This window comes from Protopterus annectens, chromosome 3.part0 (genome assembly GCF_019279795.1).
Source record: "Protopterus annectens isolate FY-2018-M chromosome 3.part0, PAN1.0, whole genome shotgun sequence".
Classification (NCBI taxonomy): domain Eukaryota; kingdom Metazoa; phylum Chordata; order Ceratodontiformes; family Protopteridae; genus Protopterus; species Protopterus annectens.
Genome location: NC_056731.1, coordinates 1,912,177,542 through 1,912,205,232, shown reverse-complemented (window position 1 = coordinate 1,912,205,232; position 27,691 = coordinate 1,912,177,542). Strand labels below are relative to the sequence as shown.

At 41.4% G+C, this 27,691-nt stretch overlaps 1 protein-coding gene across 1 annotated transcript in view; it reads left to right on the top strand.

The window, feature by feature from the left end:
• Positions 1-27,691, top strand: part of LRRCC1 (leucine rich repeat and coiled-coil centrosomal protein 1) — a 1,845,576-nt gene that overhangs the window by 1,262,587 nt on the left and 555,298 nt on the right. Inside the window, exon 13 of the mRNA XM_044066062.1 lies at positions 3,093-3,278. Coding sequence (XP_043921997.1) covers positions 3,093-3,278 — 186 coding nt within the window. The remainder of the gene's footprint in view (positions 1-3,092; positions 3,279-27,691) is intronic.

Below are 27,691 nucleotides of genomic sequence, written 5' to 3'. Positions count from 1 at the left end.
TACAGTATTGTCTCCTGAACCTGATTGACTTCTTCGAATCAGTCTGCAGAGCTGTGGATGAGGGTAAGGCGGTCTACACAGCCTATTTGGACCTCGCCAAGGCCTTCAACACCATCCCCCACTCTGGAATCATAGATAAACTTACTAAGCTGGGCATTAACCCCTACATCTCTCGATGGATTGCCAACTGGCTTACTGACAGAACCCACACTGTAAAAATCCTGCTCCAGACAAGTGACAAGTAACAAGTAGAGTACCTCAGGGTTCAGTCCTGGGACCGCTCTGGTTTGGCATCTACTTCCCTGAAGTACAGGCCAACACTAAGGGACTCTGGCTAACAAAGTTCGCAGATGACTGCAAACTGGGAGCCACTATTGAATCCCCAAATGATGTGGATATTCTACAAAAGGGCCTTATAGAAACAGATGCTTGGTGCCAGAGCCATGGGCTTAAGCTCAATGCCAAGAAATGTATAGTTATCCCCTTTGGGAAAAACCATGTACCCACAAATTGCCACATAAGTGGCAGTACACTAAACACCGAAAGTGTGATAAGGGACTTAGGGACACAGGTGGATAGTGTTCTCACCTTCGATAACCACAGCAGTCAGGAAATCCTACTATGTGGCACACCTCATCACTAAGGGCTTTTCATCCAGAAAAAAGGAGGTCATTGTCCCATTGTACTCATCCCTCATTAGACCCATGATAGAGTACAACGCCCCGTTTGGTATGTACCTCACAAGACATCTGCAGCAACTGGAAAGGCACAGAAATACCTCACTAAAAGAGTCACAGGCCTAAAGCAGATGCCCTATGCTGACCGTCTAAAAAAAATTCCAGCTATACTCTGTCGCATATCGCCTACTCAGAGGTGATCTCTGCTTAACATACAAGGCCATGTCAAACCCACTGCTCTTGGACATGCTACACTTAAATAAATCCCAATCCCTCAGAGCCACACGCTCCAGGGATCTAAACCTGGTCATCACAATGAACAAAACATGCTGGAGGGATAGGTTCTTGACACATAGACTCCCCATACTCAGCAATAGACTGCCCATACATGTCAACCTGAGTGCCTCTTTGGCCCTCTTCAAAAGGAACCTTGACAATTGGATGGGAGATAGGAAATTCACCCCGTGGATCACGTCAGTTGCCCTGCTAGACAGGGGACCAGGGAAGTAAATATTCTGGGAAGAAATAGCCAGGGAATTGTTATGGCTAGGCTTGTATAGGCCCTAGGGCCAATAGCCTAGTTGCAACCTATGAACCTATAAGACAGACGTGGAAAACCCCAGCATGCTCTAGCCCATCTAAAGCAACATCAAAATCTCCATCTGTCATTTACTTCAGTATAAAAGTAACTTTAGACACAACCCTTCTCAAATTTCATTTCCCACTTAAATCAACCCCCTTACATAATGTGTGTACATATTTAAACAAAAATGACAAATTAAATAAAACAATGACCATAACTAGCAATTCATAAAACATTACTAGTAAAGCGGACCCAGTTCTTAATATCTAACACTGTAAAAATAACTAAATTATAAAAGTAACAAATACTAACGTGAACCATACTACAATACTAAAAAATGTATAAAAAGTGAACTAACACTACAAACAATTACCTAATAACTAGAGTGCACATCCACACTTGAGCTACTCCATTCATAAAAATGTATGCAATTTACATAAAGCCCTGTTCAGTAGATATGTAGTTAATTAGCATAGTATATTGAGGTAAATGGAAAACACTATTCTGCATAAAAAAAAAACAGACAAAATGGATAAATGGAGTTCACAGGTGTGTGTATTTTTAGTGAAGGATTAGAAAACTCTTTTCATACCTCATGGCTTTACTACTCATATGCTCATGTTGTTTCCCACACATCTGAATTTAATTCTTCTGCTCTCACTGTTTTATAAGATTTCCTGGTGTTCAACAAGTTTTGTTTTTTTTTTTTTTTGTTTTGATTTGATTGGTCTGTCTGTGATGATAGAAGTCATTTGTTTAGTTTTGTATTAGTTGATTTTTCTTTTGCATCCCTCCTCCCTACAGGACTAAGCCCAATGGCCCCTCTACCATCACTCAGTTGGCTTATTAATTCCACAGTCATGGGAGCCAGGGATTCCTGAGTGAATGAGAGCCCTACGGCCCATTTATTCCTCCCTAGGAGTCCCCCATGAACTCAAGCATGTGTGGCAAGAGCCTAGTAAAAGGGAGCAGGCCAGCATTACTGGTCCTGTAGGATGGCCTACCTTCTTCCAGGTAGAGTACCACCTTCCCCTACGGTGGCTCTTCCAAGATCTTCTATAGCTGTACTCTGAGAAGAAACATACCTTCTAATGCCGAATTCCCCCGTGTCACAGTGAAACTTGCATACAGCACTATAAGTTTGATGGACTTAAGCTCCCAAGGGTAGACGCCTGCTGCTCCCATTAGGTGTCACTAATGTGGTGAGTCAGAGTTGCCTGACCCCCCCCCCCCCCCAGGCTGGGCAAGCCAGCAGGAGCTGCTCCCTCCCATCTTCCTCTACCAGCTCCTACAGACACCTGTGCCATTGTTCAAATTTATGTTGCCTACAAAGTAGTCAGGGCTTCCCTCTACATCGTGCAGCAGTCACATTTATTATTAGAATGTCGCTGTCCTTTATGTGTTCACACAAATGTGCTACTGTCTTGTATAGTGTTACGCATTTTGGAATAAGTTATATTTGAAACATTTTACTGTAGTTTTGAAATACTGCATTTTTGCTGGTTTAATCTTCATGTGAATTTATATTTTAGTTCTATTAATATTTCTGTATTATATAATTTAGTTTTTCAGTAACCTTTATTTCATCTATATAAATCATAAAAGTATACTTATATTTGAATATACTTCTTTGTTTCCCTAACTTTTTGTTTTTTTGATACAGCACTACAATAAAAGTTGAGTTGAAAACTGCTAGATGTGCAGTTTTCATGTGGATGGAGACACTGTGGCATAGCACCTTAGGGCAGTTTTCATTCTTTTTCCTTTGTTCAGGCATCTGCATAAAATATTAATTTAAAATAGTGATTTTTTTTTTTTTTTTTGCTCTGCAGGTCAAAGAAGCTTTTGAAAGGGTTACATCTCAGTTAGCAGATCATAAGCAGAATCTGGCCAAGTCTCATCATATGGAAAAACAGTCTGCAGCACTAATTCAAGACCTGACTTCTGTGGTAAAAGAACAAAAAGCAAAAATTGCAGAATTAACTAAGTCAAAGCAAGAAACAGTATCGGGGCTAAAGGTATAGACACTTTACCTTAATTAGTATCATATTTCCTGCAGCTTTAAAATAAATATGCTGCATGGTTGAAAACAATGAAACTATTACTGCATATTTCCTATAAACACCCAGTCAGCAGTCTGGAACAGATGTGTAAAAAAAAAATGCCTAGTCTCCAGCATGAAGGTTCACTGCTTTAATTGGAAGTCCCCTTACTTTGTGGGGGAGCCTTCCTACTTAATATCTCACAGAAAATTACCCCAGATGGAATGGATAGTCATGTGTCCCGATGAGGCTGCTAAGACAATTACTTTCCAGTTCCATACTCACCATTGTGACAAGGATAGAACTATGTTTATAGCATTGTACCATCTTTTCTAACACTAAATGAGCCCTCAGCGTTTGGGGGACCATTTACTGATGATGTATTGCATGACACATTATATAATGTGCATGTTGATATCTAGGTAAATTCTAAATTTCCTTTCCCCTCCCCTCCCCTCTACAAACCCTACAGTATATGCATCATTCCTGTGTCCACTCTTCCCATAATTACCTCAACCCTTCCTCAGTCCTTCAAATGTTAGAACATGATATGTTCACCACACTGTATCCTACTTAAATTTTAACACACTTCATTTTTTTGTATGACATTTTGATATGAATCAGTATAGATCAGATTGGCTGTTCGTTAGATTATACTTTAATTGTTCATCTCTTTACTATTCTTTGTCTATATGCATTTTTAGTTGGTAACCTATTTTTTTCTCATGTTTGTACAGTTGAGCATTTCTCCCATGGCCTGCACTGAAAGTGGGTCATGTGCTCTGTCGGACTTGACTGGCAAACAAAAGCAATACATAAATAAAAGTAGAAATCTGTGGTTGAACTGACCCTGGACTTCAAACAGGAAAGTTAGTTTTAGAGTAACATAATTAATATTAGTAGAACATACCTACATACGGGTCTATGACAACATCAGAAAAGTCTTAGTTTGAGGATATATCTCCGAATTAAGAAGTGGAATGTGATTGATTTAGCAACCCCTTGGCATGGGGGGAGGGGTATACATTAAGATACCCATTCGTTTCTTCTGACAGTGCATTTTTGCATGAGGATAGAACTGCAATTCAGCTACCTGCAAGGTTAGAGAATTCTTTAAGTCCATTACTTTTATGTACACTCTTGGGTCTTTAAGAAACATGTTCGTGTGGACGTAGGCCTTTTGGTCTGTATTACGGCTGCTTTTCTCATAGGTGAATAGAGATGTGTACTAGAATCATTACTATGAAAATTATGGCAATGCAGATGCTGACATTTATGCATTAGAATAAAATATATATAAACTGTCATTTTGTGCATTGATACTTCACCATTAAGAACATTTGTGATGGCTCATTTGTTTGTATGCATTTGAGTATGAAAGCTATAAATGCACTTTATCTCTACAGTACTCAAGGGCATTATACAATTTTTGTATGTATCTTCAACATACATTTATATCTGGGTAGCAAGACAGTATAATGAAAGCAAATCTGAAGTGGCTGTTAAGCACTATGTTTGCTTTTGGCTCAGAAAATGTATTGAAAAATCCGTACCATTTTTATTTTTGCTAATGATGATGAAGTTTGATTTTTTTAAAAATGCACTATTCTGTATGACATTGTTTGTTGGAAACCTGTACTGTATTTGTTATTAGGTAAAACGGTGTTGTGTCCATCTTGAAACTTTCTGGACAGATATTCAAGATTGACTTTTATAACAGATTATATAATACTTCAGCTACTGAGGCAACTCAAGCCAGGGAAATCGGCTGCAGTTAATGACATATAGTAAGTCATTTCTATGCTATTGTTATTTGACACAAAAAAGAGACTATCCATCTGTCTTGCTCCCAGTACATATCATCTACGGGTGCATTTCAAGACATGCAGAGGTGAAGCATCTCCCGCTATCTTAGTTGTCAGAGATGATACGAAGGCTAATCAACTAAAACTGAGTGTTGACCTGGCTAAATTCAAAAGCCCCTTCCATCTCGATGACCTCACTGCTTATCCAGAATTGTTCACTGACAAATTTTATGCACAATGTAAATAGCTGCTTAGACACATCTGTCCCTCTAAGAAATAAATACAATCCCAAATTAAAAAATAAACCTCTATAGTGGATCTCAAATATAAATATGCTGTATAAAAAAAAAAAACCTTGTTGCATGCAAAAATAAATCTAACTATCATGATGCCACAAAGCGCTCTTGCTAAACTAAACAAGGAGCTTCATGTCTTTATCAAATCAGCCAAAGCCAGCTATATGAGGTAAAATGATCAGCCGGGTGAAGGATAACCAGAAAGCCCTTTTTAATTATGTTAAAAATTTCAAAAAATAAATGTCCAACATTGTACAGAGCTAATAGTAAATGTTATCACATGCTCAAGTCCAGAGGACATAGGCAGTCTACTAATGGTTAGTTTTAGCTCAGACTCTTCCCTTCACTTTTCTCAAATCTCATACCCACGCATACACCCCCCTCAAAAAAAAAAAACTCCCAACAGCAAGTTCTCAAGGTGCTATCTATAGCCAAGAACACTGTCTATAGAACCAGATAACATGCCTGCCAGTGAACCTGAAACATAACTTGTCTAATCCCCTACAAAATCTATCCATTATTAACCTGAAAACATGCCCAATGAACAGAGGACAGCAGCAGTCATTCCCTTACACAAAGGAGGGGCTTCGATGAACCTAGATAATTATATACCCATATGCTTCACCAGCCTCATCTGTAAGGCTGTGGAAATGATAATTATGGTATTAATAAATAAGGATATAGGTTACTTACAGAATCTCAACCCAACCCAGTTCAGATTCATCAAGAGCAGGTCCTGCATATGTAACCTGGTCGACTTCTTTGAAAATGTTAGTGAAGGGGGTGTGGCCAAGATGGTGAGCAGTTAGCACTGATTTTTTATGAGAAATTGGCATAATGGTTAAGGTGTTTACCTTACAAACAAGGTGCAGAGTTTGATTCTCACATGGGGTAATCAGCTAGCCTTAAAATGGTCCACAAGAGCAGTTAGGCTAGATGGCATGTTGCTACTGCAGTTAATACATTTGGGATTTGGGAAGCATGGCTAGGCTTAAAAAGGCCCTTGTTGTCGTTAGCCTAGTAAACACATATGACCCTATAAGCTCTGCTTTATTTTAACATCTCTCAGGGCCGACCTTAGCCGAAATGGCGCCCTAGGCAAAGTAGTGCTGTGGTGCCCCTTAAGCCCCACCCACACCATTCTCAAGTAATGCCCCTACTTGAGCCACGCCCATAGGTAGGTCACTCCCACAAAAGCCACTCCAGTCATTTCTTTCAATTTTTTAAATGCATGAAAATCAGTGAATGCTTTGTCATAGTGTAACAAAGGGGGCATGCTTTACACACCAGCACATCACTGACCAACATGTACAACAGACACTGGGCACTTACTGACCTTAATCAAATATATAGCCTAAATGTAGTTTACAATACATGAGCTTGACAGCAATCTGTTCTGTCAGACAGAATAAGGGACAGCAAAGAGGTTTACTAATGGTTGAGCACAACAGTTTTAGAGTTTGAACATGTATGTTCACCTTTTACATATGCCAGTAGCTGTCCATCACCTCTACCAAACTTATCAGCATATCTGGTTAGGTTGGAACACGACTTCATTAAACAATACAGTGGTATTTTAGCAGAAAGGCAGTCCATGGAAATTGCTTTCCTAAGAATAAGAGACAAAAACCCTCCATAGTTGTCAATCGTACCTGCCAATGTGGAGCAAAGTGGCAAAGGTGGAACACTTCCTTGCAGCATACTAAAGTCCATCTAAGCTGATCATTGTGATGAAAATATATTTCTTTATACTTAGGATTCAGTTCTATTTATCATGCATCTCAGTTACAATTTGACATAAGATTACCTTTCAGCTTGTGCCACTGGAAGGGCAGTTCTTAACTACCACATTGACTCAAGTACTGTATCATGCAACACAATGAAATGTAATAGCTATAGAGGTTTAAGCCATGCAATCAGATTTACAACATTTAAAAACTGACTTAGTTCCTCCCGTGCTTGTTAAGTATACATAATGTTAATACATAATTCAATATCAGTTCCTTTGCCCCCCCCAAAAGTATATATGTGGACTCAAGCGCTGTATTCAACTACAATCTAAAAACCAGGGAGCCAGCCTCCCTATTCTTAAAATAGAACCAAGATCACCACATGGCTATTCTTGCATAATATAACTGAGTGCCCAGTTAAGCCACACGGGAGTAAGAAATGGCAAACATACAACTACAATTCTCAGTTATCACACAACACTAAATAAAAACTAAAAATGGAAAGCTATCTTAACAGCAGGGAATATCACACTATAGACAAATATAAAACAGCTAAAATTGCTAGCAAAGTACAATATAATTGTCACAAAGACTACGAGATCAATGGTACAAACTGATGTAATAGTAATATAATGGAAGGTAACACAATGGAAAATGCTACATGTTATAACAATGTGCTATGCTGACAAGATCAGTTCCATTCCTGGTCCTGAAAGCCTGACCCCAGCTGCTGGAGCAGCTGAAATGCCTTGCACTGACAGCATCAACACCAATGTTACCAGGTTTGATGACACACCATCAGTGTAGAAGGTCCTGAAGGCAAAACCATGTCTGAAGTAGACCCACCTGTTTATACTGACACCTGCAGGCTGTTTTACAGTTTCATCTGTACTGAGTTGGAACACTGGCTGGTAAGAAGTTGTTCAAAGAAATTGCTAGAAATGAAGGCATGGAAGGAGTGCATCATCCATCAGTACACCAGATCAAGGAAGAGACAATCCCATCCCCTGCTGCAGCTTCACATACACCCTCATCATCTTCAAACAATGGTCTGCAGAGTGTCAGGGCAACCCAACAAACTGTATTACTACCTAAAATTACATGTGCTTGGCCTTAAGAACATTTGGCAAATTAATACTATCTAGGCTGTGGTCAGTGGCTTCACAGGATTTCACACACTTCACTATCAGCCTACGCTTTTTAGTGCTATTGTACCAGCAGTGACTGTGTCTTGCTTAAGACTACTATATTAATATACACAATGATTTCCACGAGCGGGTTAATACCTTTTCAGTGCCACAATACCCTTTAAATGACTATCTCTTCCCTCATTTATAGTAACACTCTACCACTGCTACTTGCCAGTCCAGTCTACCATATTCAGGATACAATTACTTTACACTTAAAAATAATCAACCATACTACTAAATTAATAGGAGTCAGCAGTCTCTCATTAAAAGACTGAAGTTAACAATTATAAATCAAGCCACCAGTTTTATGTAATTGCCCTTTTATAATTCAAGAAGCAACTAACCATAGCACAGGCTTTTCAAATTGAGTGCTGAAATACTTAAAGGAGTTGGGCAGTAATACACCTTGAAAATTAAATATGCAAATAAATATATTCTTGCACAGGGAAATATAAAATAAAAATAGTTTTAAACCAAAAGATGGCATTACACTGACTTTAACCTAGCCGGTCCTACTACTAACTATAATCTATCTGCCGATTTAGTGGTTGAAAAGACTGACAGGCAAAATGTCTAGATGTTAGTTAACTGATCTAGGCAACAACTATTGTCTGCTCTCATCTAAATTCATGAAAAGATTTGTTTAATGTTCCCCATCCTAAAGCACAATGAACTAGCCTGCTCCACTGAACTTTTAGGGAAGAGTCATGTGACCTGAAAAAATCTCCAGGAGGTGTCCTAGCACACTTACTTTCTACAAAACACCTATTTTAGTGATGTGTGTGTGTGTGTGTGTGTGTGTGTGTGTGTGTGTGTGTGTGTGTGTGTGTGTGTGTGCTTGTTTTATACTGAATGATGCTCACCTTCAAATGATATCATCTATCCATCCACAACCCCTTTTTCCCATATGGGAGAAAGGTATCACTTCAACAGTGACAATCATCTAGAAACAATGTTCACACTACTGGGCAGTGATACCACTTCCTGCAAATTAAAAATTCTGAATCCAAACACCATCCAAAGCACTGTGGCTTAAATAACCAGAAAGTTCCAAACCAGTTAAGGTAATCTATCCTTTTTTAGGAACTAACACTTTTCAAAGTTTAGCTGCATCAATTTTTTTCATTATCTTTCACATCTTTGCTGCATCTTTACTGAAATAACAGCTACAAGTTTTGTAAAGCTTTTCACATTTTTCTCCTTTGTTACATTTTTACTGATAAACAACTACAAAGTTTGTACAACTTTTCACAAAGGGTACATGCCTCCCAAGTACAGTCTCAGATATATGTATGATGTAGTATCTTGTCTAGTAAGCTTCGCTTTACCGTTATGACTGGAAGCTACAAAACACCTGTCAGTGAAGCCACAGAACAACTTGTGAACTCTTTCATCCTAGGATTTTTGGTTGGTGCAGGCAGAGTCCTTGGAAGATACAGGTTTATCTTCCCTACTTTTCCACATTATCCAGTCTATAAGAATCAGGAAAAAACTGGATCATGCTAGATCACCAAGGGTGATGACCATGCAGCAACACTAGGTTCATAGGTAGGTACTGGGCTATCTGCCCGAAGGCATATATTAGCCCAGCCACGTTGTGCGGTATTCACCGCCCCTTTGGTTAGTTCCCTAGGCCCTTGATCTAGCAGCTAGGCCCCTATCTAGTAGAGCTGTTGGTATGATCCTTGGTGTGAACTTTCTGTTACCCATCCACTCGTCAAGGTTCCTCTTGAAGAGTGACAGTGAGGGGCTCTGTCTTATGTAGATTGGGACCTTGTTCCATAGCAAGGGAAGTCTTTGCAAAGGGAATCTATCCCTCCAGCATGTTCTATTCATTGTTGTGCTGAGGTTTATATCCCTAGAAGCGTGTAGCTCGAGTAGATTTGGTTTTGCTAAGATGGAGCATGTTCAACAGTTCTAGGTTGGACATGGCTCTGTATGTTAGACAGAGATCGCCTCTGAGAAGGCGGTATGCAACAGAGAAAAGCCTTAGTTTTTTCAATCGTGCTGCATAGGGCAACTGTTTGAGGCCACTAATCCTTAGTGAGGTACCTCTGTGGTCTCTCCAGCTGCTGGAGATGCCTAGCCAGGTACATTCCAATTAGTGCATTGTACTCAATAATGGGTCTGATGAGGGAAGAGTAGAGGGGAACCACTACATCCTTAGATCTTGATGCGAACCCTTTCGTGATCGGATGGTTCACATAGAAGGATTTTCTAACCACCTTGGCAACATGGTTATCAAAGGAAAGCTGACTATCTACTTGGGTCCCTAGATCCCGTATTACTTCTTCAGATTTCAGGGGGTTGCCTCCTATGTGGTAGTTCGCGGGTACTCTGTTTTTTCCAAAGGGGATTACTACGCATTTTTTAGCATTTAGCTTGAGACCATGGCTTTAACACCATGCATCAGTCTTATTGAGGCCCTTCTGGAGGATATCCATGTCGGCCTGAGACTCTATTATTGCACCCAGTTTGCAGTCATCCGCACACCTGGTCAGCCACAGCCCTTCAGTGCTTGCCTGTACTTCTGAGAAATATATGCCAAACAGGAGGGGCCCCAGGACAGGGCCCTGAGGCACCGCTCGTTACTGGTCTGGATTCGGACATAGATCCCGCTAGTCTTACTTTGTGAGATCTGTTTGAGAGCCAATTTGTGATCCATCTTGTGACGTAAGGGTGTATGCCCAAGTTGGTGAGTTTATCAATAATACCCGAATGGGGAATGGTGTCAAATGCTTTAGCAAGGTCAAGGTAAGCCGTGTGTACCTCCTTTCCCTTATCTACAGCCTGAGTAACTGTCTCAAAGAAGTCCACCAGGTTCAGGAGGCATGATCTACCCTTGACGAAGCCGAACTGTGTGGGGTCAAGTGTTTGGAGGTTCCCAGTCTCTCCATTTATGAGTTCCATAATGATTTGCTCCATTGCCTTACAGATCAGACTGGTCAGGCTTATTGGTCGGTAGTTCCCAGGGTCGATTGTGGGCCCAGCAGAACCACCGTTGCTGTGCGGCATTCTATGGGCACATATACTGTTGAGAGGCTGAGACTGAACAGGGTATTCAGATGCAGGGTTAATTCATTTTGGAGCTCGCGTATGACACAGCCCGGGACACCATCTGGTCCCATGGAGGCAGTGTTTTTAGCTTTAGATAGAGCCTTATTAACCAACGTATCAGTAATAATTGGAGTTGCACAATCCCCTGGGATAGTAATAGGCCCAGTAGGTGGTGGTGGGTGGGGGGGGATTTGCACTCGACCTGTCAGCCAAGATGTTGGCAATGTCAGTGGGGTCAGTGTATTTTGCTCCATTTTGTACTAGCTCAGAACAGACCTGAGCATTGCCATTTAGGTTTTTGACTTAACCATAGAAGGCCTTATGGTTATCCTTGGCATCCTTGGCAACTTTCTTTTCGAAATTGGCTTTAGTTGACTTGATGAGGGCCCTCAGTTTCTTACTAATGCTGATCAGGGATGATTTTTCTACTTGAGATTTGGCCTTTTTTTGTATAAGTCTCCTCCTTTTATTGTATAGTTTGCTTATGGCCGGGGTCCACCAGACTGGTTTCTTCTTGCTTGAGGAAGGAGTCTTGGTTTTGTTTGGGATAGCATGGTCCATGCAATCCTGAAGATGTATATAAAGTGCCTTGGTGTAGGATTATGCATCCTGGATATCATTATCCTTCTGCAAGGGAATAGTGAAGCTTTCCACTTCTGACGCAAGTAGTTTGAAGTTTGCTTTGGAAAGGTTTTTTACAATGGTTTCTTTGACTGGGGGAGGTGTAGGGGTGAGGATGTCAAGGGTTATCAGTTTGTGGTCTGATCTGACCAGAGAGGGAGTGATAATGGGTGTGGTACAATGGGCGTCCATATTTGTGATGACTAAATCCAATATATTGTCCCCTCTAGTGGAAGAACATACCAGTTGTTCAAGGGCATTTGAATTTATAAATTCTATGAAGCTCTGGGCATAGGAGTTAGAACTTTGGTAGTTTGCCCAGTCTATACCACGGTAGTTGAAATCACCCACAATTATGGTGTTGGGTAGGACGTTTATATTTTCCAATGCCTCAAGGAATGCTGAGTGAGCATCTTGGGACATGGTGGGCGATCTATAACAGGCTACGACTTGAAATGTGGTTTTGCCTGCTGATAGTTGTGCATGGATGATCTCTAGGGCATCATGCTGTACCACTAACCTGGAGATATGAATATGGATACACCTCCGCCCTTTGTACTGTGATCTGGTAACTGAGGCCGGAAGGTATGATATGAATTGTAACCTGGTAGCGCTGGGGTGCTCTCTGGAGCCTTGAACCAAGTTTCCGTCACTGCACAAACATCGATTTTCTCCATTCTGAGGAGTGCCTCGAGTGCGTGCATTTTGAGGTTGAGACGTCTGGCATTGAGTAGCATTACTCTTAGTTTTTGGTTACCTGTGCTGGTTACGGTGGTTGGTTTGTCCTTTGAGCCTTGCCTAAAAAAGGCACTATGGGGATGGCAAGAGCCTTGGCCAGTATTCAAAAGCCTAGGGGTGACAGGTGCAAACCATCTATGGTGAAATAGCGAGGCTTGTCTATCATGTCATCCCAGGCAGACAGACACTAGATCCCCTTAGAATGACACTAGAAGCTTAGCCAGTTGTTGAAATTGATCATTTTGTCTTTGTATTGTGGTATCATTCTAGGTGAAGGTAGTATGCTACTCAAGGTCAGGGTCATACCAGCTTGGGCTACATGATCAGAGAGCTCCTCAATGTCTCTTTTCATGTAGTCCAGGGAGGTACGTCTTAGATCATTCACACCAGCATGTACAATGACAGCGTCATACTTGTGCTTGTTCTGGAGTGAACTTAAGTGCCTGTGTTATGTGGCGGATCCTAGCACCCGACAGCTAGCTGACAGTAATCTTCTCCTTGTTCAGCCTGGTGAGTGGAACATGTGTGTGCCTTACTATAGAGTCTCCTATTACTAGCGTGTTGGGTGTATTGTTTTGCTTTAGGGGCTGTCGTGAGGCACACTGCTGAGGTGAATTATGTGTTTTCTGGCTTGTGTTTGGAGGTGCAGGTTGCTTGCTTGTCTGCTTTGGAGGGCCCTGTTCTTTTTCAGATTGGTACCTAGTGCCTTTGAATATGTTTTTGTGTATTTATGTGTATGTTTTGCCGGTGCTTGTTTTGTAGTTCCATGTGTGACTGGTGGTGTGATACTAGTGTGTCTCGTCTCCTCTTGACTGTCTGTTACAGTCATGGGTTGAGAGTGCTTAGCCTCCAGTATGGCTGTATATTTGCATCTCTCACAAGTGTTTGTGTCTAGAGGTAAGAGGAGAGGGTTGTCTGTATACATGAGGCAGTTGTGACACTGCCTCAGGATGCCCAATTCCACCAGATGAACTGGAGAGTACACCTGAAGCTGACCTCTGGACATGCCTTGGAAAAGTAAATTTCACTTGTCTTGCGGACAATCGAGGGTCTTATGCTGTATTATAATAGTGCTGTCTAGGAGATTTGGAAAATAATAGTGCTGTCTAGTAGATTTGGACAAGTGCTGATTTGGGTTATGCAAGTGCTGCAATAAGAGCAGTTGATCTGAAGCACTTGAGTTGAGGCTTGCCTAGTTCTAAGGGAAAATCTGCAGCGCAGACTTTGTGGAGCCAGGAATAGTATACCCCAGCCAACCGGCGCTGTCCGACGCTGCTCTGTGCGCAAGACCGTGCAAAAAGAGAGTTGCAGGGTTTTAAGAGAGAGAGATCAAGGAGTTTGGAATTGACCCAAAATGGCCAATAAAACTAGTTTCTAGGCAGTAACCACTTCTACAGGGACAGGCAGGCTGCTCAGTGTTAAACACTGCCACTGGCGAACATAGAGAATTCCCTTTAGCCCAAGTAAACACTGGCCACCAAGAAACTTACAAACAGCTCAGAACAGCAACTCTGTAACTGAACCCTTTTTTTAATTATAGAAAGTGGGAAAAGAGCAAGATTTTTTGTTTTTGTTTAAGGATAGCAGAGCCACACAAGTAGCAAACTAGTCAGAACAGTGCAATAAATGACCCCAACAAGTGTGCTAGGTCAGAGGCAGGTAAAATGCAATTTTAAGAAAAAAACTATTTTAAATTAAGTGCAACACAAAAAATTCAATAAACAGGCTCTAGGTATGTTCTAAATACTGTTTCTAACACAGAGGAGAAGGTCTCTTTTGTGGAATTTCATCAAGAAACAAACCTTTAAAAAGTAATTGTTTTCCCACCTCGTAAAGTTCTGAAATCAAAAGCTTCATAAATATTATATTGTTGATTTTAATGTCATGCCCCTAAGAAATTCTACACATGAAGTGTACCTGTGTTGGGAAGGACTTTTAAATACATATTTGAAGCATTTTTAAAAACTTTACCATTCATAACTGCAGAGTCATTGAAGTACCAAGCATCGGTATCAGGTTTATCAAGACACTAATGACGGACACACTGTGCAACCACTAGTGTCCGATTACCAGCTTTTATCCCAGAAGACTGAGGTTGCAGTGTCCCGGAGATTTCTTCTTTATATATATATATATATATATATATATATATACACGCACACGCACACACACACCAGTTTCAGATGCATAAAATAGAGCCGGAGCAGTTCCAGGTGCATAAAACAGAGCCGGAGCAGTTCCAGGTGCATAAAACAGAGCCGGAGCAGTTTCAGGTGCATAAAACAGAGCTGGATCAGTTTCACTTACATAAAGCAGAGCCGGAGCAGTTTCAGATAGAAAAAACAGAACCGGAGCAGTTTCAGAATTATTTAAATGCATAGAAGAAAAGATACCTCAACACACTTATTAGCTAAGCTGTTACACAAACTGGCTAAGGGCTCTAGGTGCAAATGAGTTAACTACCTTTGTGTACGTGTTCCTACTTTAAATACCAGAGCTTAGATCATGGTCAAATAGGGCCCTAGGCAATGGATCACCATCTCACCGAACAGACCCAGTCTTGAAACAGTCACTGGAACATAAAACTATGATCAGATAAAACTATGATCAGATAGTGAAGACTGAAATCATGCATCTGTTCCTCTGTTCCACAGTTGTATCACCTTCCATGTATTTCAGACACTTTTTCCAACCATCCAGTTATCAACATAAAACACCACTTATGCAGCAGACAAGCAGCTACTCTGTCTCATAGCAACACACACATACTTTCTCTTTCATACAACTAACAACTAGTTCATATTCCACACACTCCTACTCTTTCATACAACACACAGACACACACTGTCTCTCATACAGAAATGAACGGAACCACTAGTTTAAATTGTACACATGCACACCTTCTCTCTCTCTCACATACAGTAACACACACATGCATTTTATCTCATACAAACAGAATGCCTAAACTTAAATTACATATACATACATACACACACACACTTTCTCATGCATACAGAAGTGAACAGTTTAAATTGCACACACATACACTTACCTTCTTTCTAAACCGAACGGCCAAACAAGCACACACAAACTTAAACCCCTCTTAACAAAGCTACTAATTACATTTCTCAAGCCTGCAAAATGAATTTACGTCCACGTTGGTGTGTGTACGCATGATTCTCCTTAAAGGAAAAGATGCTAAAACTGTGATCCTGTATTAGTGGGAGGGCGCTCACCAACCCCCTTTGCTCTGTGGTTCCGGTGCCCTCAAGCAGGCGCCGAGAAGAAAGAAAGAATGGACTAAATTAATTAAAATAAAAAAAAAAATAAGTAAAGTAAAAAATTGCGCCCTTACAAGGCCGGCCTTTATGGCACCCTAGGCAGTCGCCTAGTTCGCCTATGTCTAAGGCCGGCCGTGACATCTCTGATGGGATTTTTACAAAAAAACTCAAATAGAATGTTTCAAAACTTGATGGCTTTATAGTTGAACATCTGCTGAAAGTTACTACAAAAAATAACAAGTTTGCAACTCTTTTAATTGTTTTTTTCCTGTCAAGAAAAATAGAAAGAACTAATTGTTTCAAAATGAGCCACTCAGCCCAGAGTAGAGGACAGTACATTGAAAAAAGGCATACAGGATATACTAAGTAACATCCATGAGTTATCTGTAAAGATAGATAAATTAGAAAGCAAAATGGACAATTTTAAAGAGGAATGTAAAAAACACGTTGAAGTGCTGAGTGAATCTCTTAAACAACAATCATCACAAATCTCGAATATAGAAGATGCAGTGTCTGATTTTGATGGAAGATTACTTGAAAATGAGAATAATATTGAATTTCTTCTGAAACAAAACAACTTATTCCAGGAAAAAAAATAGAAGACTTAAAGAACAGATCTTGAAGGATTTACATGATTCCTAAAAAAGGAGATGGTGGCAGTATGATTTAATTCCTTAATACTTGGCTGCCTAAAACTTGAACCTGCCTGAAGCTTTTTCCTATGGCATCGAAAGGGCACAGAGATCACTTTCCAACTCATCTTTAAAAAAAAAAAAAAAAAAAAAAAAAACAACACCTTCTTGGTGGTCAGTGATCGTAATTTTTTTTCAAGTCAAGATAAGGGTTTAGTTTTAAAAGCCGAATGGGCTAATTATCCAGTTAAAATTTAAAGAAAATACTTGATTTGAAATGACTATTCAACATTAGTGATGTTAAAGAGAAAAAAAACATGTACACCACTTGTCAAAAGCTTAAAAAAACAGTATTAAAATACAAATCTTGTTTCCAGCAAAAATAAGGATTCACTTTCCAGAAAGAAGATTTTTAACACACTGGAAGATGCAATGTACTTTATACAGAAAAATAGACTGAAATCTCTCTGCCTCTTTGAAGAGAAATGCAACAAGAGATGGTTGGTTAATAAAAGACAAAAACAGTAATTGAAGGACAAATGAAAATCAGTGTATTTCATGGTTATAAATTCTTATTAATTTAAAAAAGTGCTTTAATGCTTATAAACAGGTGCTGAATATTACTTTTTACAAGGTAATTCAATTATTTATTTCTTTTTTTACTTCAGATTGTTGCTAGTTCCCTTTTTAAAATAATAAGGGTTTGATTCTTTTAGCTATATATGAAGTTCAAGCCACTTATTTTCATTTAGAGTTTAAAGGGTTAAACTATTAATTTTATTACAAGTTAATCATTATTATGACGAAACTTAGGTGGCACACTTTCTGATATCTTGGCATAGTTGAGTAATGTACTATTAAATACAATACAAGATGCAACAAATGACACTAAAGAGTTATGTTAAGTTACATTCTGGATTCTTAAAATGGTCCAGTAGTGTGCTACTGATAGTATACTTGACATGCAGTAGCACTCAGGAAAGACATGCCATGATGTTCTTACATTCACTGCTGCAGTATTCATTACCATATGGTATTCCATGCAGCAGAAGCCAGAACATCCAGCCAGTCTACCAAAGACTACGTGTTGTTTATTTAAAAGTTACGCCGAACATCACCCAAAATACTCCTTGTGTAACATATGGCATAAAGGTGAAATTCATGCCTACTATAAACAGAGCTTCTTTGTTGCCAGTTTCAGACGTATCTTTTTATCAACAGTATGTTTTCCTACACCTGTTTCTGCCAGTTGAATGCATTTTGGTTCTCCAGGGACTGCTTACGCCTGCTTGCTGAATTCTTTGCAGTTGCAGATAAGTGCCCTGTTGGAGTTTTTGTTTTTTCTTGTTTTAGTGTTCCGTGAGGTTAATGTCATACAGGAAGGGTAAATGCTAGTGTGGGAGACAGATTCCCCATAAAGACCACCACGATAAGCGTCTCTCATGACCTTGAGTCTTGTTATATTTGTCAGACATTGGTTCCGAAAACCCTTCTCAGTAGACTTTCTTCCTTTTCCTTGTATCTTGAGAACCAGCATCTTAAGCTTCTTACTAAAGATACAATGGAAGTAATCATCCGCCCCAAGGGTCAGCCATTAGGGAAAAAGAAGGTGAAAAAAGGTACGACAGGAATCTTCTGCAGTCCAGCCTCTGCCAGGTGTTTCTCTGAGGTTGCTACAAACCCAGAAGCTTTCCCGGCTGTGTTGTCAGATTACTCTACCATGACTATGTCAGACACGGTGAGGGTCCAGCTGGCAGCACATCTGGAGAGGCTACGCTGGTGTTCATCACCTGTTGTTCAGGGGGAACCACGGTTGATTTTTTCCAAGAGGCCTAGGGGAGTTCCTCAGTCTTTAGTTTAGGAAGAAGTTTCTACTAAGGTTCTCGACTGCTGTCCCGGGTCTGAGCCTTCTCAGTTTTCTGGAGGGGAAGTTCTTCTAAAAAAGAAACAAAAATTAAACATGTTTCTTTTGCTCCCAGGGATCCACAAAGGGAGTGGCAGGCCTTCACTTGGGGGCTGTTTACTGCTTTAATGTCCTTAAAACCTTCTCAAGGGCTTTCGTTTCCTGCTCCTCCTTGGTCCTCTACTCCCTTTAAAAGGCCTTGAGAACAGGACTCTTCTGTGGATGAGTCAGATTCTGTTAATGAATCCCTCACTTATTTTACTCATATTTCTTCTCCTTTGGACAATGAGTCAGAGGAGGAGGAATCTATTAGCCCAGATGTTCCTTTTGAGGAAATTTCCCTTGGGGACACACACTGTACGATGATGGATTTTTTTTTAAGTGGGATTGCGCTTGGGTCTCTGATATCGGAGATCCATAAGATGTACTATGATTTACAACAGTTGGAATCTCCTAAACATGCTGCTGTTCCTCCTGTTTTGGCTGCTTTACTGGATGCTTTTTCCAGTGCTTTTCATACACCTGATTCTCTGCCCCCTGCTCCCAAGAAGCTTGACAGGTTTTATAGAGTGCCCGAGGATTGTTCTTTCCTATATAAATTTCCTGCTGCCTGACCCCTCTGTAGTGTCTGTGGGCTCTGATAAGCCATCTCAATTGCTTCCTTCCCCCTGGTTATTGACTTCTGACAAGGACCACAGAAGCATGGAAAGGTTGGGTAAGAAGGTTTACACTTCTGCTACCCTAGTTTTTATGGTATTAATTATCAGACTCTTATGTCTAGGTTTGTGTTGGCTCTTCTTTCTCAGGCCTGTCAACTTATTTCTGATTTTCCAGACTCTGAGGGGTAAAACTTCTGTTCTTTTCTTGCTAGGGACTTCCTCTCAAGTCGTTCATCATTCTATTAAATGTAGTTATGATGCAGAAGATGCCTCTTCTGGGGCTGCTGTTTTTGGTTCAGAAATGAAGAGGTATTCTTGGCTTAGGCTACAACCTCTACTTGATGATATTAAAGCTAAATTGATGGATGCTCCTCTAGATTCTAAACTTTTGTTTAGAGAAGCTGCTGCTGGTTTGTTTAAGTCCTTTCAGGATAAGGGTAAGGCCTGTGAGGCCTTACAGAAGCTTAAACATATGTTTGTTTCTCCTGTTCCTAAATTTCAGAGAAATTACCCCACTAAGCCTGCTTTTCTTCATAGGCAATCCCACCCGTCTACTAAAGGTAGGGGGAGTGGCAAATGGGCTCCTTCTGCTAAGGCTACTCAGTTTTCAGGGACTCCAAAGCCTTCCTTTCCAGACAAACCAGGTACTGTGTGACTATCAGTCTCTTCCCAGCCACATTCCTCATTCTTCTCTTCACTTTTCCCTTTCTCTTCCTGTTTGGCTTCAGATCATTCAGGATTCTTGGGTTCTGTTGATAATTCGTCAGGGTTACTTCATGTCATGGAAATCCTGTCCTCCTTTTATGGGCCTTCCTCAGATTCCTCAGAAGCAACTTTCCTTTTTCCCAGAGGTTCTTCAAAATCTGTTGACTCAGGGTACTATTCAAGAGGTGCCTGTGTCTCAAACAGGAAAAGGGTTCTACTTCAGATTTTTTCTAGTGCCCAGAAAAGAGGGCAATTGGAGACCTATTCTAGACCGCTCTCATCTAAACACTTTTCTAAAAGTGCCTTCCTTTCATATGTTGTCCCTTCAGATTCTGTTTCCTCTCTTGCTCCCTCAGGCCTATATGAAGTCTCTGTATCTCAAGGATGCTTATCTCAATATTCTGATCCATCCTGTTTTCAAGAAATTTTTGCATTTTTCTGTTCCTTCCTGGCATTTTCAGTTCTCTGCTTTTCCCTATGGCCTTTCTACTGCCCCACAGGTGTTCACCAAATGCCTCGCTCCTGTAATTGATTTTTGCAGGCTTTGAGGGATCCAAATATTTCCTTACTTAGATGACCTGTTTATTCAGGTGTCTCTCCAGAGAGCCTTTTACAAAACCTTCATTTTGCCATTTCCCTTCTTCGGAGCCTGGGGTTCACTATAAATTTCAAAAAGTCTTCCCTGACTTCTTTTCAGGATCATGTTTTTCTGGGTTACAGGATTCAGATGATCCCAGTGCTTGCCTCCCTGCCCCCTGCAAAGGCCTTAATTCTGATTTCTTTCTTTCAAACTCTTCTTCCACTGATTTCTATTACCAGCAGTGAGTTTCTGAGAGCTTTGGGTTTTATGGCATCCACCATTCTGATGCTTCCTCTGGCCAAACTTCACATATGAAAGTTTCAGTGGTTTCTGAAGTCAATGTGGCTCAAACATGCACATCCTTTAGACTTTGTGGTTCCTCTTCTTCCTTGTTTCAGACAGGAACTTCACTGGTAGATTTAGCAATTGTCTTTAAATCCAGGGATTCCTTTTCATTCCCTCTTCCCTCTCTGGAATTAATCACAGATGCTTAAGACATAGGATGGGGGAAACATTTGGCTCCCTGAAGTTTTAGGGGGTGTGCTGGACTTGTCAACAGAAAGAGCACATCACTGTCAAAGAGATGAGAGCTCTTCTGCTGGCTGTTCAGGCCTTTCATCCTCTTTTTTTCTGTCTAGGGCCTCTCAAGGTTTTCACAGACAATACCACAGTGATGTGGCATAAACGAGATCTTATCTTCTTTGTCAGTTGTCATTTCTGGTATGGGCTCTTGCTGTTAAGTATCAATTGACTCTTTTGGCAGTTTATATCCCTTCCAGTCAAAACATTGTGGCAGACACTTGGAGCAGGTCCTTAATTTGTCACATGAATGGATACTTCACAGGGATGTGTTTCTGGACATTATCCACCAGTGCACAGGGATGTGTTTCTGGACATTATCCACCAGTGGGGTACTTCTTACATGGATCTTTTTGCCTCCCCTCTGAACAGACAACTTCCTCTGTTTTGTGCCAGAGTCCCAGGTCCTCTGGTATGGAAGGTGGGCGCCCTCTCATTTTCTTGGAAGGGAATGTTTCTTTATGCATTCCCTGCACTTCCTCTCATTCCGAAAGTCATGATCAAAATTCAACAGGATGCTCCTAAAATCTTGTTGGTGACTTCCTTTTGGCAGTGACAGCACTGGTTCCCTCTCTTTCTGCATCTAGCCAAGGGCAATCATCACAAGTTACCTCACAGGTTAGATCTAATCACACAAGACAAGGGATCTGTCATCCATCCCCACCTTTCCACACTTCAACTGACACTGTGGGTGATAGGATTTTGATTCCTCATAGACACCTGTTTTCAGCGGATGTGCTGGAAGTCCTGCAGGAGGCCAGGAAATTCTACTTATCCAAATGGAAGCGTTTTTGTATTTGGTGTCTGTCTCACAACCTGGACCCACTTAATGTGGATGTTCCTTTGGTTTTCTCTAACATGTGTGAGCTGCTCAATGCTGATTTGGCCTGTTCTTCTATTAAGGCCCGCTTATCAGCTATCTCCATTTACTTGCCTTTTATTCCTCCTCTAGCTTCTAGATTTGAGATGAAACATTTTCTTTAAGGCGTCCTTAATATTAGACCTCCCAGGAAGCCTATTCATCCTTTCTGGGATCTTAACTTTATTTTGGAGAAGTTGACTCAGGCTCCTCTTGAGTCTGCTGCTTCAGCCTGCTTGCATCATTATTCCTTGAAGATTGTTCTTTTGTTGGCTCTTACTTCTGCCAGACAGGTGTCTGAGTTGCAGGCCCTTATGGTTGTCCTTCTTTTTTTTTTTTAAATCTTTCATGACGACACAGTGTCCTTACACATTAACCCTTCTTTTATGCCTAAGGTGGTTAATGAGCTTTCACTTAACCAGACTGTTAATCTGCCTATGTTTTTCCCCTGTCTGCAAGATAACAGTGAGAGGGTGCTGCATACTTTGGATGTGCATAGGCAGCGCGGGGTTTATTTGGATAGGACTAAGGCTATTAGAAAATTGGATCGGTGATTTGTTTCCTTTTCATCCTATATCTTTGGGACTTGCTGTATCCAAACAAACACTTTCTTCTTGGATTTCTAAGGTTATTTCATTTTGTTACACTTTTCATGGCAAGAGCCTTCCTTCTTCAGTTAAGGGTCAGTCTACTACAGCTGTGGCTTCTCCTGGTGCTTTTTTCAAGGGCTTGGATACTAACTCTATTCTTGAAACAGCTACCTGGACTTCTGTGCATACCTTTACCAAGTACTACAACTTAGATGGTATTTCTAGAGCTAGCTGGGTTTGCTAGTGCCATTCTTCATGGCTTTTTAGAGGAATCTGCTAATCTTTCCTCCCTCCCCAGTTTCCTCTTGAGCTTTGGCACTCTCCCATATGGTAATGAATACTGCAGCAATGAATGTAAGAACATAGTACAGTTGTGTAAAATCTTATCATAACAATAGATGTCCTTGCCTTCACTGCTGCAGTATTCGCTCCCTTCCTCCATTCCCTAGTCTCTTGCCTTTCTGGATGTACAGATTATCTCTTGGGTTTCTTGGACGGGTGTTCCTACTGGGGCAATCAGTTCTGTTTATAGTAGGCCTGAACATCACCTTTATCCCCTATGCTATGCAAGGAGCATTTGGGTAACATTTGGCGTACCTTTTAAATAAGCGACAAGACAGGCCCGGATGTTCAGGCTTCAGTGGCAGGGAATCCCATATGGTAATGAATACTGTAGCAGTGAAGGCAAGGACATCTACCATTATGTTAAGATTTTACACAACTGTACTTTATAAACAAAGTATAAAAAATACAGATTTTTACGTATGTAAAAGTTATTGTTGGAATGATATCAAATAATTAGTGACATTCACACTTATACAAGTTAAACCCGATCACACATTACTGTCATTATTTTAATGCATGTTTATATGCTATGATGTTCTTCATCCCACATTGCTGCAGTCCTAACACTTGGGTAGTCCACTGTCCCTCGGTCGGCCCGAATATCAGAGTATAAGGCTGACGTCGGTCAAGGCGCATTTGACTGACATCAGAACGTCAGGGTACAAATGCGCATGACCGACGTCATATCCTCAGTCTTTTTTGCCGCATGGTCCGATGCAGAAGCAGTGTTGCAAGTGCCGTTCGGCGTTCTGAAATTTTTCGAATTCGGAGTTTCAGACCGAAGTCAGAGTTGGTTAAGTACCCCGTTGGGGAATATTTTGGTTTTTTCTTGCCTCAGTGGTTTACCGGATGTCAGAAAAAGTGAATAACTGTATTTCTTGTGGGAAACAGATACCGCATAGGGATTACCATAATTTGTGTATACCTTGTTTAGGACCTGAGCACGACGTTGTTGAATGCCGCTTTTGTGCTAGGTTTAATAAACGCACTATAAAGCGGAGGTTGGATTGTGCAAGGTTGGTCTTTGGGAAGCGGTGTAATTACAAAATGCCGTCGGATGCTCCGACGCCGGCTTCCTCTAAGAAGCGCAAGGACAAGGCAGTTAAACCTAGGTTAGAGGAGTCGTCCGAACCGGACGTCAGTTCTTTAGAGGTGTCAGTGGAACCGGTGGTTCCGACGGAGGCCTCTCTGGAGTCCCAGGGAGAAACTTTGATTTTACAGGATGTGGCCTCCCAGGAGGCAGGGCAGGCTGTAGGGGCTTCTCAAGTAACTGTACTCCCCTCCCTTCCTAAGGGGTCTAGGCCCTCTCTTTCTGCTTCCAAGGCTTCTCCTAGAGGCAGGTCTAGTTTAGCTTCTGTGGGTGTCGCTCCCAGTTCTTCAGGTGCTGTGCCCAAGAAGCACATGCTCAAAATGGCAGAGGATTTAATTACTTTAATTAGAGGCTCTATGCCCCCTCCTGAAAAGAGGCCTAGGATAGAACCTGTGTTGGGGATTATGAGCAGGCTTCGGATGTGTCTGAGTCTTCGGCTGAAGACTTGCAGGAGTATTCTCATTATTCTGATTCTGATGTGGATGATTCTACTCCTTCTGCTTCTCCTCCTGAGGATTTTTCTTTTCAGAGACCCTTCACTCCATGAGAGAGCATTTTAAATGGGAAGGTCAGGATTTCTCTGATTCCAGGAAAAGGCTTAGGGAATTTTTGTTTTACCCCAGCATAGGCCTTTAGCTATACCTCCTGTTCTGAATGTGGTGGAAGATGTGTTTGCAGGGGCTTCTCTTAATCCTGATTCTTTGCCTCCTGCTCCTGTTAAACCAGATAAGTATTACAGGGTGCCTGAAGCTAATAAGTATCTATGTAAGAGTCCAAGGGCAGACCCAGAAACTGTTAGCCAGGGGCCTAAGGGTGTTAAGGCTTCTGTTGTCAAGAATCCGGTTCCTGCAGATAAAGAGGCCAGGGCCTTGGATAGATGGGGAAAGAAAGTTTATACTTCTTCCACTCTAGCCATGAGAGCTTTGAATTGCCAGTTTCACATGTTGAAATATCAAAATTATCTCCTTTCTCAGTTGAAATCTAAGGTTGATGCTCTGGCGGAAGGTATTGACTGTAAAGAGTTACAAGATTTAGTGCATGTTTCTGAACAGGTGGGTAAGCATTCTTTGCAATGTGGTTTTGATGCTGTACAGGCCTCGTCTAGGGTGGCTGCCACTGGGTCAGTTCTTCGCAGGCATGCCTGGCTGAGGGATCAAAATTTATCTGACCATGTTAAAACTAGGATTTTGGATGCCCCTTTGCAATCTGATGTCCTGTTTGGTTCTCCTGTTGAAGCAGTTTTAAAGAAAATGGAAGACAAGGCTAAGTCTATGCAGACTGTTAAAGATTTTTTGCAGGTTCAGCCTCCAAAGTTTAGTAGAAATTGGCCTACTAAAGGGTGGACGTATCCTTCTTATGATTCCCAGTCTAGGGGTAGATCTAGACGCGGCAGGGGCAGAGGTCAGGGCTCTTTCAGGCCTAGAACAGGGAGTTCTCCTGCACAGTCTGCAAGTGAGGGCAGGGGTCAGTCCTTTCGTAAACAGACCCAATGACCTACCTTTTCAGCTGCCAGAATCTTCTCGCCTGGCAGCACCTTTGGGAGGAAGGTTGGCACTTTTCAAAGAAAATTGGAGTGTGATTACCCAAGACAAATGGGTACTGGATATCATACATCACGGTTACAGGTTTTATTTCCATACCTTGCCTCCTTTCAAAGGCATGCCAGACATTCCTCCTCAACAAAGAATAGAGGCTCACAAGCAAATTTCACTGTTACTCCAAATAAGGGCCATACAGCCGGTTCCTATGCCAGAAAGGGGCCTAGGATTTTATTCTCGCCTGTTCCTAGTCCCAAAGAAGGGGAACACGTGGAGACCAATTTTGGATTTATCTGTCCTCAATACTTATCTGGACATTCCCAAGTTCAAAATGTTGACGTTGCAGCAGCTTTTACCTCTGCTGGGCAAAGATCATTGGATGGTAACTTTGGATCTCAAGGAGGCTTACCTTCATGTTCCTATCAGACTAAAGTGCAGGAAGTATCTGCGTTTTGAGCTGGGACTTCTCACTATCAGTTCTCTGCATTGCCCTTTGGCTTATCTACTGCCCAGAGTGTTCACGAAAGTTCTGGCTCCAGTGATAGCTTTCTTCAGGCTAAAAGGAATACAGATCTATCCTTATTTGGACGACTGCCTGATTCTGGCTCAAGGAAGGAAGAGCTTCTTCATCATTTGGAATATGTGATAGCAGTGCTAAGATGCCTGGGGTATTCTGTGAACGAAATAAAGTCCAGTCTAGTACCCTCTCAAGACATGTGCTTTCTGGGTGTGAGACTGAATACAGCATCCCAGATGGCCTTTTAACCCCGGACAAACAAAAGAATCTATCCCTTTACTTCCTTCAGCTATCTCATCAGTCCGGGCTGACTGCAAGGACAGTCCTTCAAGCCTTAGGGTTCATGGCATCTTGTATTCCGGTGCTTCCCAATGCCAAACTGCATATGAGGAAGCTACAATGGTATCTCAAAAATGTATGGACACAGCACTGCCAGGATCTGGACACTGTCATTCAAATAATACCTTGCATTCAAAAGGAATTTTTGTGGTGGGCTCAGGAATGTCACCTAAACAAGGGACTCTCTGTGACCCGGCCAGAGGCGAGTCAGATTTTAACAACAGATGCCTCAGACATAGCTTGGGGAGCTCATCTAAATGGAAAGTGGATACAGGACAAGTGGCCTGCCAGACTACAACATCTACATATCAACATGAAGGAGATGTTAGCAGTCCAGTTTGCATTAATAGCTTTCAAGGATTTACTTCTTCCAGGGCAGGTGTTGATTCTAACAGACAACACAACTGTCATGTGGTACATCAACAAGCAAGGGGGAACACATTCTTATCCTCTATGCAGGCAAGCAATGATTTTGTGGGAGACTGCTCTCAGTTTACAACTAAATCTTCAGGCAAGGTTTCTGCCGGAGCACAGAACTCCTTAGCAGACGTGTTAAGCAGACAAATCATGGATCCCCACGAGTGGAAACTGGATCTTCATGTATTTCAGAAATTGACAGTGTCCTGGGGAACTCCAGACATAGATCTGTTCGCTTCTCCACTAAACCACCAGCTGCCAAAGTTTTGCACAAAGCGGTTTCATCCCACAGCTTGGAAAGTGGATGCTCTTTCTTTCAGTTGGAAAAATCTTCATGTGTATGCCTTTCCACCTCTGCCTCTCCTCCCAAAGGTACTTCTGAAGGTCAGACAGGACAAGCCAAGGATGATTTTGATAGCTCCAGATTGGCCTCGACAGCACTGGTACCCACTACTGAGAAGTCTAGTACGGAAGCCTCCATGGCCTTTACCTTTGATTCCACATCTGTTGTCCCAGGAGGACAGTCATTTGCTCAATGTCAAACTTCACTCTCTTCACCTAACAGCATGGCATATTCTGTTTTAAACCATAAAGGGTCTCAACTTCCACAACAAGTTTTGAATGTGATTTTGGAAGCCAGAAGGCCTAGTACAAGGAAAGTGTACGCAGATAAATGGAAGAGATTTTTATTTTGGAGTGCAGCTAAGGATTTGGATGTTTCTGAGCCTGATTTAAGTGTGGCTCTTCAATATCTTACTGAGTTATTGGACAAAGGTTTGTCCTTCTCTTCTATTAAGATTCATGCTGCAGCAATTTCAGCTCACTACGATTGTGACCCACCATTGTTTTCTCATCCTTTATTCAAGCAATTTCTTAGAGGGGCAAAGAATATAAGACCCCCACGAAGAGCTCCTACTC